This window comes from Galleria mellonella, unplaced genomic scaffold (genome assembly GCF_026898425.1).
Source record: "Galleria mellonella isolate WM207_F2 unplaced genomic scaffold, CSIRO_AGI_GalMel_v1 utg90, whole genome shotgun sequence".
NCBI classification, from domain to species: Eukaryota; Metazoa; Arthropoda; class Insecta; order Lepidoptera; family Pyralidae; genus Galleria; species Galleria mellonella.
Genome location: NW_026442172.1, coordinates 292030 through 303191, shown reverse-complemented (window position 1 = coordinate 303191; position 11162 = coordinate 292030). Strand labels below are relative to the sequence as shown.

At 31.8% G+C, this 11162-nt stretch overlaps 1 protein-coding gene across 5 annotated transcripts; it reads left to right on the top strand.

The window, feature by feature from the left end:
- The first annotated feature begins 5014 nt into the window (after positions 1-5014).
- Positions 5015-10960, top strand: LOC113509113 (monocarboxylate transporter 9-like). Of its 5 annotated transcripts, none has more exons than XM_026892401.3 (7): positions 5015-5135; positions 5211-5405; positions 6691-6961; positions 7215-7559; positions 8068-8682; positions 9697-9888; positions 10606-10960. In XM_026892401.3, the coding sequence occupies exons 2-7, from the start codon at positions 5328-5330 to the stop codon at positions 10734-10736; spliced, it is 1632 nt and encodes a 543-aa protein (XP_026748202.2). In that variant the 5' UTR covers positions 5015-5135; positions 5211-5327; the 3' UTR covers positions 10737-10960. The 5 variants fall into 5 exon arrangements, 4 of the variants coding, with proteins under 4 accessions (XP_026748202.2, XP_026748201.2, XP_052758335.1 ...); XM_026892400.3 differs by having other exon boundaries at positions 5094-5210; positions 5304-5405; XR_004223880.2 differs by lacking the exon at positions 5015-5135 and having other exon boundaries at positions 5149-5405; positions 8068-8686; positions 10606-10671.
- The last annotated feature ends 202 nt before the right edge of the window (positions 10961-11162 follow it).

Below are 11162 nucleotides of genomic sequence, written 5' to 3'. Positions count from 1 at the left end.
TAAGATTGTCATAAAAATTTTAAGTTTATGAATGTAGAATAATAGTATTTTTTAATAAATAAAAAAATATTATTATAATTGTCCTTTATTTCTAATATTGAACGGAATTACTTTCGATTAAACTAATGTAATATACGTTACCCAATTGACCGGAACGGTTAATCAAGGATCCCTATTAAATTAGGAGTCAGTAAGAGGGAACCCCACCTCTGTGTCAACCGCTGTTTGTCATATAGTCAGAAATTGTTTTTTTTAAATAGTAGTTTAAAGACATATTTTTACATACCAGCAGTAAAATAAGGATATATATTTGAACCACAAATAGTGAGTGTAATAAATAATAAAATAAAAGTGCTCGTGTAATGCAGAGAATATTATAATTAATAATATTACATCTGCTTAAGAAGTCCACTCGAATGTGTTTTTATAAAGAAACAAAATTCGATCAAGAACTGTTGTTTCTAGTAAAAGAGTAAGTAACTTTATTAACAAGAGCCTAGTCTTATTTTATTTATTGATTAAATACCGTAATATTTATATAATTGTGAAAACGCCTGACGTATAAAGAGCAGCTCGCATCGTTTTTGCGACACTTCACTCGTTCATCAGAAACAGGCCATTTGAAACAAAATTACGATTCGATTTAGGTAGAAGCACCATTCTAAAATTAAAATTTTAATTCGATATTTCAATAATGTGATTATTTAAACGACCAGTATAAATTATTTTTTTAGTAGAACTGCATCCAAACTGAATAAGGTACATTTAATTCTCTATGGTATACCCGTAGCGCAGACGGGGGGTTTTTAATGGATGGTAGATAATGGAATTGTAACCCCGCTTCCGTTAACGGTATATGCTGGCAAGGCATCAGTGGAAGATGATATGTGAGAATGAAAAAGCATGACAGTTAAGCCATCGTCATGAATACACTTGGAATTCAACACGATAGTTTCCAGAGAGGACCACTTGGAGGTCGACCTGGGAGGATATATTGTTAGCAATGGGACTGGCACTCTACATTACTAACAATCTCTACACCCCCCCCCCCCCCCCAGACGAGGTTACTGTTCCATTATCCTACATATAAAAATATACTTTTATCTTTTTCTGATACTCCGCCAGGTTAAACCGATAGTACATGCAGCATTAGTATTTCATTACCATTTACAAAAAATCTATTGGCCGAGTCATTGCCTATTAGAGGAGGTATTTAGCCTTCCACTTATATATGAATTATGATTATAATAGTGTAATGCCATAGAAACTGTGACAACAGAGTCAGATAACAGTTGACAGTGATCCAGAAATTTCATAATCGAATCTCAATTTAGCCTGCTAAGGCTATGAATTTAAAAAATCACCTTTCATTCGTTTAAAAATTTTAGTCACTAACTTCGTGCTTCTGAGGATATTCTTAACACCAAGAAACGCCACTTAAATAGGAAAAGTAATGAAAACTCTATTCTTTCTCTCGAAGAAAAGTAATAAAATTATTATCGAAGAAAAGTAATAAAATATTAATACTACTATTATAATATTAATATACTATATTAACTACTAAAGTCTATACCGTAAAATGACCTTTACGATCACTTTCTCAGTGCCTCTACATTCTAACAGATAAGAACCAATTATACTGGTTCTATCTATATAGAATATTGCACAATATTCCCCATAGAAACATTATTGTTACTTAATTAATGTATTACTAATATTGTCATGTTTCTGTATCAATATTATCAAGTAAATAATACGTTGATCCGATAATATCAATAAAATACGATCGTTGTTTCCGATACGTTATAATACGCTGCGTGACTGCTTTATCGCTGATAATTCACTCCGTAATTTATAATTATTAATTTATTATACCAACTGAATACCTAACGCTTGATATTTTGTGTTGAGTGAACCGCAACCTAATTTGTTATCATTAACCTGACCCGTCTTTATTCGACTTTAATATGTATACATACACATATATAAATATTTTTACCACAACAAGTACATTTTTTCTATATTTCCAGTCATAACATTTTTATATTCAACAATTTCTACACACCTTAAGGAATCATATCAACATCATTAACATCCTTTTAAAAAAAGTTTTCTGCCACTAAAACTTAATATTATTCCATTAGAAACATAATTTAAATAATAAAAAAAAACTATTAAATTTCCCAACTTATTCGATAGCTAAACATGTCGCGCGTCAGCATAGTTTCAAAATTAGTTATACTTTTTGCTTCTATGGGAAAATGTTTGATTTTACTAGTAAAATACTCTCATATACGATAAACGCATACGCGTGAATTTCAAAAGTAAAAAACCAATGAAATAAATCAATTATAGATAGTATATCAAGATAAAAAATATACAAAATATTTAGTAGAACTCCAGAAAAACAACTGAAAACCGCATCTAATTTGGTACCATAGTTTTTGAGTATTGCCATAACAAACATACAATACAAACAGACAGAAAAAATAATTCAAAAAAATTATTGTTCTGGACTTAATTCATCTAATACACCTCATATAATTTTTCTTAAATATCTTCCATGTAAGCAAATATCTAAGTAAGCAAATATCGTCTATTTACAATTTTATTATATTACATAATAACATATTTTTACTTATTACTTAATTACCTAATAGAGGATTACTATTAATTACAAAATGTAACTAGGTAAAATACATATAACATTTGCCGTAAACATTATATCCTATCGCGAAACTATGATAGATATGTCATTCGTATGTCATTGACTCTTATTTAGTGCAATAAATTATTTGTATAGCTGGTACAAGATGCAGAAAAAAATGTTATCTTTTTATTGTAAATTTTTCCTCAAATTACAGCGGCAGGTACTTACTGAACGAGTAAATAATACGTCGAACAAACTTAGTTTCTGACACTATCTAAATAGCCTGATTATACTTTTTAATGGATGATAATGCAATGGTAGCCCCGCGTGCGCTAACGTTATACACTGGCGGGACATCAGTGAAGGATGATAGTTAAGCAAGAAGCAGGTCAATTGACCTATAGTAACTAATTCAGCAAGGGGGGAAAGGGATTGTAAGTAATGGAGACTGAGAATCCCATTACTAGCAATATACCCAACCAGGTCGACCTCTTCGCGGTTCTCCCTGGAAACTATCATGGTTAATTCCTGATGAATTCATCATGATGGGCTAACTGGCCTGTTTTCATTCTCATCTATCACCCTTCACTGGTGCTCCGCCAGCGTATCACATTAGCACAGGCGGGGTTACCACAGCATTTTCACCCATCAAAAAAAAACTATTTCAGCAATAAATAAATCCCAATAGATTCCAGGGCAACCGCGTGAAAGTCGACCGGATAGGGTATATAGTTAGCAATGCGACTGTTAATTCCCATTACTACTAATCCCTTCTCTCCCAACCTGATGATATTAACCATATTTGTAGTATCAAAGCTTTTTTACTGATCAAAATGGGATTACGTCCCTCCCGCACTATTGTATTATACTGTCGGGGTATCATACTCATGGATAAATAGATAAGGTTGAAATTTATTACGTCCCATCGTGACATCATCGATAGTGACCAGGACAGCGTACAACGCGGTTTCAGAGATGTTTTCTCCCACGAATACTCAGGTTATGGAATGAGCTCCCTGCCGAGGTTTTCCCAAGAGACTACAGCATGAGATTCTTCAAAAGGGAGGTAAAAGGTTTCTTCATGGTCGGCAACGCGCGCGTAATACCTCTGGTATTGCAGGCATTCATAGGCTACGGTAACCGCTTACTATCAGGTGGGCCGTATGCTTGTTTGCCACCTAAGTGGTATAAAAAAAACTAGCGATTCCTTGGAGGACCGCGTGAAGGTCAAGTTAAAGGGGTATCTTTTTTCAACAATACTTACTTAATATTATAAATGCGAAAGTGAGTTTCTTATTTGTTACCTCATAATATCTTAACCAATCACTATGAAATTTGGTATGCGCATACCTACTACATGGAATGAAGATGAACATAGACTACTGTTTATCCCGATCAGTAAAATATTCTGATGATACTGGACGAGGTCTTGGGGAAAAGCTAGTATTAATATAAAATAGGTGATATCATGAACAATTCCCACTAAAGTTATGCTAAGAAAGTTTTACCTATCATATCATTATATCAGCCGTTAAGTATCCAGTGCCGAACATAGGACTCCTGCTAGTGGATGGGTTTTGCCGGGTTGGCAAATGTAGTTTTTTTTTTTTTAATGGATGATAATGGATTAATCCCACCCGCGCTATCAGTATACACTGGCGGGCACCGGTGAAAGATAACAGGTGAGGATGAAACAGGTCAGTTAGCCCATCGTGATGAATTCAACAAGAATTGTTCACGATGGTTCCCAGGGGGAACCACGTGGAGGTCGACCTAATAGAGCATATTGCTAGCAACGAGGCTGTCAAACTCCATTGCTAACGATCTCTTTCCCTCCGGCAAATGTAGTTAGGTTTTGGTGATGTTTTAAAAGGGACGCTGTTACCCATCCCTCGACCATTAGGTTCCCTTAGTCGCCTCTTATAATGGAAAAGAATGGAGTAACCCATTCTATGCCGGGACCACACGGCGGAGTTATACCTAGATAGATATTTATTTTTCAAAGCCAGACTGCAATGTGGTCACACATTTTTGCTAAGGTCAGTAGACGTCTAACACCAACCATGAAGTGAAAATATAAAATTTTCACATACATTGTGTTTTACCTGAATAAAGAATTTTGAATTTCCAGAACTGACTCCATGCATAAGGCGAATTATTAAAATACTTATAAAAAGAAATGTGTGAAAATGTAGGCCTCTGGCGGACTGATCTTTTGTCTTACTCCATAACCTCGGGTGTAGATAATTAATACTATTCCCCATTTACGAATAAAAATTCTTCTCGTTTTAAATTCCGTTAAAAAACTCAAATTTAAAATAATTGTCTGACACACAAACATTCAGATTCATTCCGTTCCAAATTAAATAGTTCTTTACTGACCTTATTGCTTCAAACCACATGTTAAATAAACATACTAATGTGTAAATACTCTAAACTTGATAACGGAGTACATTTATAAAAGTCAAACCGATAAGGTGTCTGTGTAAGTTCTATTTGTCACTCATTTATTACTTAATGAGCGTAGAGTATTAACGCTTTGTTCTATTTGAACTTACAGGTAAATACTGTGACAAAAATCCAGTACTGTGATAAGTAGTTAACAATTTTGAAAATGATGAAATGCAATAATTGTACAATTCTAATTTTAAAGATGTGATGGACCAAAACAATCAATATGTCGAAGAAAGTGAACAAAATTCCACCAGATGGAGGTTACGGGTGGGTTGTGACATTTGCATATGCTCTTAACAATGTAAGTAACAACTTTAGAATTATATTAATATTTATTTAATTGATTTTAGATATTTATAATAACATAAGCTCTAAAAATATTTTAATTTACCAATTGAATTAAGATTCTGTATAGACAAAGCCTAGTTGCTTCCATATATTGTGTTTACATTTGATTAAAATCAGTGGTTTATTCATTCGAATAAGAGATCAAGTTATATTTCATTTCTTGCCTGTTCTTGCTATTTAACTTAGAAACAAACTAACGGCCAGCCTGATGAAAAGTAGTATGTAAATAACCATCGCTTATAGACATACTCCATACCATGAACACCACAGAAAACATAGATTTTAGGTTTAAATAACTTAAATAATCAACTAAAGCTAATGTATTATTGTGGATCCAAGCAATAGTTAATACGAGTAAACCCTATTATACTATACTATATTAATATACTTTACTATATAATATACTGTAATATATAATATACTGTAATCTATACAATATACTATATTATAGTACATTGAGACACATTTTGCCTATCAGAAAAGTATTACTTAAATAATGTATACTGTGATTATTTTTAACTTTATCTTTCTTTATTTATACGTACACGCATGTTATTACGATTTTGATTACAATAACTATACCTAAGTATTTAAAAGAATTGAAAGGAATTGTATAAGAAGTAGATTTGACTATACTCGTAATATAATTGATAATTAAAAGGATTTATGTTAATTTACCTATTCAATATGTATTCATAGATTACCAAATTCAAAACAGGAAATACAAAACAGGTAGCATTGTCATGTAAATTATTCTTTATAGTTACTGACAATTGAACATACAATATTTCTTCCTCTATCTTTAAATATATAATTGTAGCTCTTGTTTTTTTTTTTATTGAAGACGTGTTCCTAAATATATATCTATTCGTCATAAACAACATATATTTGTAAGTTTAAAAATATTATTGTTTTTACGATTTTGAGACAAATATGTGTGCTAAATAATAATAAACAGTATAGCAGCATTTAAAAAGTGGTACCATTTGGTCCTGTAAGATTAATCAGTTCCTTTGTACCATTTCTACATATTCTTGTTTCATGCAGTGCAATGAACTTGTTGCATGCTCATAGCTCGAAGGTTGAGTAACCAATTACGGGAAATAACACTAATAATAATAGATACACATAATTATCAATCTCATAAATTAAGACAATAATATATTTAGATATATCTGGAAATCCAAAAATGTGCCGCATACTTATCAGATATTTCAAATTCTTTTACATTATTTTAGGTTGTGGTACTCCCACTTATTGCTGGATTCGCGTTAGTATTTCAAGAGGCTTTTGCTGAAACGAATTTGACAGCTACTCAAGGATCTCTAGTCATAATTCTCAACCATGGAATGGGAATGTTACTTTCATTTTTCGCCGGCCCCGTGTTACAACGCTTCGGGTACAGAAAAGTTGCAGTCACTGGAGCCCTTTTTATATCGGCCGGATTAATGTTGACCTCAGTCTCATCTAGTTTCTGGCTATTCATATTATCCTACAGTATTATTAATTGTAAGTAATGGGCATTAAGAAAATATTTTTTATTGTCGTACTTTTTTTTTACATATTTCTGGTCATTTGACCTCAATGGCGCCGTGATGAGCACGTTGCTTTGCGTAAATGAGGTCACAGATTTGATTCCCGGTCAGGCAAATTTAGATATTTGTTATCTGGTTTCTCATACCATAGGATATACTAGCTTAAGGACTAGACAATTGGTGTAATAGTGTTATAATTATTGTCATTATTTTTATTTTCTTTTCAGCTATGGGTATTGCTGCAGTAATGGCGGCTTTCTCTTTAGCAATTAATTCATTTTTCAAAGAAAAAAGAGGAAGGGCTATTGGAGCAGGCATGTCAATTACTGGCTTGGGAAGTATATTTATGCCATTGTTGATGAGCACCCTCATTTACGCATATGGCTGGAGGTATGCTGTACTTATACTTAGTGCCATTTGTTTGCACTCATTAGTAGGAGCATGTTTACTTAGACCAGCGAAATGGTATCTAAAGGATCCACCAGCACCTGAAGAAGAGATGGTGCCATTGAACAAAGAAATATGCATAGAACTAGTCAACGATAGCATTACAACGTCCTCAAAACAAACTGGTAAGTACATTTGTTTTAAATTACTATCTAACTATCTAACGCATAATGTATTTCTTTGTATTTATTTATGTAAATGCGTATAATATTTTTATTATTATTACATCAGCCATTACCTGTCTACTGCTATAAAGAAGTTTTGCCAGTAGGTTTCTCGCTTAGCAGGTAGGTTGGCAACCGCAGTTAGACTTTGGTGATGTTTTAAGAGAGATACTGCTGCCCATCCCTCGACCATTAAGTGCCTCTTACGACATCTACGGAAAAGAAAAAGCCCATTCTATGTTAAGATCATACGGCACACGGCATATAATATTACAGTGTATTTTTTTAAAGTTTTACATTTTATCATTTATTAATTAAAAATAATATTAATTGATTACCTCCTTATATTTATCACATTGTCACATTGTTTTCAAAGTCAACACCCGTTAGATGACCTATGATCCATTAGAGTAGCTTACTTAAAAACAATTTCTTTTTGAATTTAATGATATATATTTCTGTTTTCCAGGTAATAATACGTTATTACCTCAGTTAGAAGAATCATCATCTCCGTCTATAGAAAATGGTTTGCCGCAACCTAAAAGTTTATCAATGAGGTCTTTGAAAAGCAGTACAAGTCTGGAATCGAGAAATGCTATATCACATCCAGATATAAGCAAAAATTCTCCTGAACCACCATTATCTGATTCACGATACAAATGGTGGGAATCTCAAGAAATAAATTTAGGCAGTTCTATAAATATTTTTAATGAAACGAAACCTGATAAACAAACAAATGAATATAATCTTAGAACAACAGAAGAAGTAGAAGAACCGAAAACATTCTTTAAAAAATTTGTTCAATTCTTTGATTTAACGTTATTAAGTGATCCAGTATTTGTAAACATTTTGATTGGTCTCTCTGTGGCTGGATGCGTAGAAACCAATTTTTCTCTATTACTGCCAATAATTCTTAAGGATTTGTTACAATTTAACACAGGAGAAATTGCCCAGATTATGGCGGTCATCGGTTTTTCTGACACCTTGTTTCGTTTCGTATCTCCATTCATTGGAGAATGGTGTAATAAACCACCAAGGGTCATGTATATTGTCGGTTTACTACTTATCATCTTCGTTAGAACGAGTAAGTAGGTATATATTTATTTCTTTAATAATTTAAGCCTTCATCTTTCTTTTGTTTGTCCTAATTCTCACATGTATGAAAAAGAACACTTTTAGAATAATAAAAAAAGATCTCATTTACTTGAACTTGGAACAGTACTATTATATTTACTTACATAAACGTTTCTATGTAGAAAAATATATCATAACGCTATTTGCTCATCTGACATATATATCATGCACGCCATCACTGAACGCAACATGAATCGGGATAAAAGTAGCTTATGTCCTTTTCCATCTCATATAACACGTGTATACCACTTTTTTTTTGTGACTGATTAAAAAGTTAAAGTTAAAGTGCTAAAAGGTAACAAACAAACAAATTCACTTTCACATTTATAATATTAGTAATAATATACGTATATTTCAGTCATCAACAATAGATAGATAGATAATAATATATTATTATTCTTTGTTACGATTTGACTTACTTTGAAATAATTTCAGTCATCATAGATAAAACTAATTAAGTCTACATACCTATTTTGAATAAAATTTCGTATAATTACAAAATATCCATATTGACTAGGTCTCTGAGTAATCAGTCGTAACTTTCAACCGTATATTTATACCAGTTTTTACTTATTACATATCTGACTACTTATCTATACATTTAAGATTACCTAATAACTACAGCAAGACCATTATTATTGATAACTGCAGTGTTACTTAAATATTAATGTCATTAGATACTTGATACATTGCGTAATGCAACATTTGATTTAGTATCTATAACGCATTCTAATATTTGCACTTAAAAAGATACCATTAACATTAGAGTAATTAGGTACTTACTTATTAGTACGTACTTACGTATTACGTATTAGTATTTATTTCCTGAAATGCCTGTATTTATTATAAATTATATGGACGACGTTGGTCCAGAAAAAGGTATTTAAACTCAATAGATTATTTCAATAACAAGTTTATTTAAAAGATTTATATGCTTAATGTGTATATTTTTTTATATTTCCAGTAATGCTGTTCACAACATCCTTTGTCGGCATGTTGTTTGTGGCTTTAGGCATGGGCATCACCAAAGGTCTTCGAACAGTTTACATGAACATTGTGATACCAAGCTACGTGCCCATTGAGCGACTAGCTTTCGCCTCCGGTATACAGATGTTCGTCAATGGAATAATCATCATCCTCCTTGGATCTATTCTAGGTAATTCCCGTTGCTCCTAATTATCTAAAATATCGATTCGTATTTCTCAGTGAAGCTAATAACTATACACTGTGTCAACAATATCCGCCTCAAATTTCCCGCTCATTCTTCTTCCTTTTATTGTAAATCCTTTACTGACCAGGCAGTTCGCCTGTAGATCTCACTATCTCCTACCTACTACCTCTCTCTTTAGTACTATTTTCTTGTGTTCTCTCTTCATTTCTCCATCATTCTCTCCTGTTATATGTATACTATGTAATATGTATGTTTATGTAACCTACCCTTTGTTTTGTTTTCTCGATGTTCTCTACCCAAAGGTTGTCTGGAAGATATTGCTTAGCGATAAAACTGCCTTTTGTATCACTTCTCATTAATATTTACTGTATTTATTATTTTTTTACTTGGTGCAATAAAGTGTAAAGTAAATAAAAAAGTCACTTCATGATTGATAAATCCAAAAAAATCCAATTGATGTGTGAAGGCAAAGTCAGAACAAGCAAGTGAATTCTTAAATATTTTACGAGTGCATTTTACGAACTTTCTTAGAGTATCATCGACTACTAATATTCATGAACAAATATGTTCGTTGCTTTTCCATTAAATATTAAATGCACAACATTAAATAATATGGTTATAATATAATATATTTTTCTTATCGTTTTCTTTGTGTATTCTTTTTATAGAATCTATTTTAACGTAAAATAATTTTCTTTTCAGGTAAAGTGCGAGAGATGTCGGGATCCTATCAAATACCGATAGTAGTACTAAATCTTATCACATTAATTACAGTATTTCTTTGGATAACAGAATTTCTTTATTTTCGAATGAAAAATAATAGCTCTGAATAATCAGCAATGAGCTTTTGAACATCTTTAGAATTTGAGATATGTTCACATGTGTAGCTATTATTTTTTATTTGAAAATCGAAATTATTAATGTTATATTAATTCGTAAACTGGTTTGTCCTCTTTGTTGTTATTCTTTTTAATGTATGTTTTATAATTATACATGTCTATTATGTACAAATATGTAATAGTATGTACAAATTATAAGCCAAAGAAAGAAGACTGTACTACCTGTTTTATTCTTGGATTTGTATACCTTACCCATTCTGTATTTACTACATGATAAATTAAAATATAATTTATCATGTAGTAATGTCAGCTTAACTGACAGATAATATTCTACCTTATTTTCTTTTATCTGCTGTTCTAATTTATCATAATTAGAATTATATATATAGTAACAATATTTATACATATTTTAGTAGTAAA

Coding starts and splice junctions, on each gene's coding strand:
- LOC113509113 (XM_026892401.3), top strand. CDS start 5,328: ATGTCGAAGAAAGTGAACAAAATTCCACCAGATGGAGGTTACGGGTGG. Junction 6,962..7,214: donor ATCCTACAGTATTATTAATT/GTAAGTAATGGG, acceptor TTTTCTTTTCAG/CTATGGGTATTGCTGCAGTA. Junction 8,683..9,696: donor TATCATCTTCGTTAGAACGA/GTAAGTAGGTAT, acceptor TTATATTTCCAG/TAATGCTGTTCACAACATCC.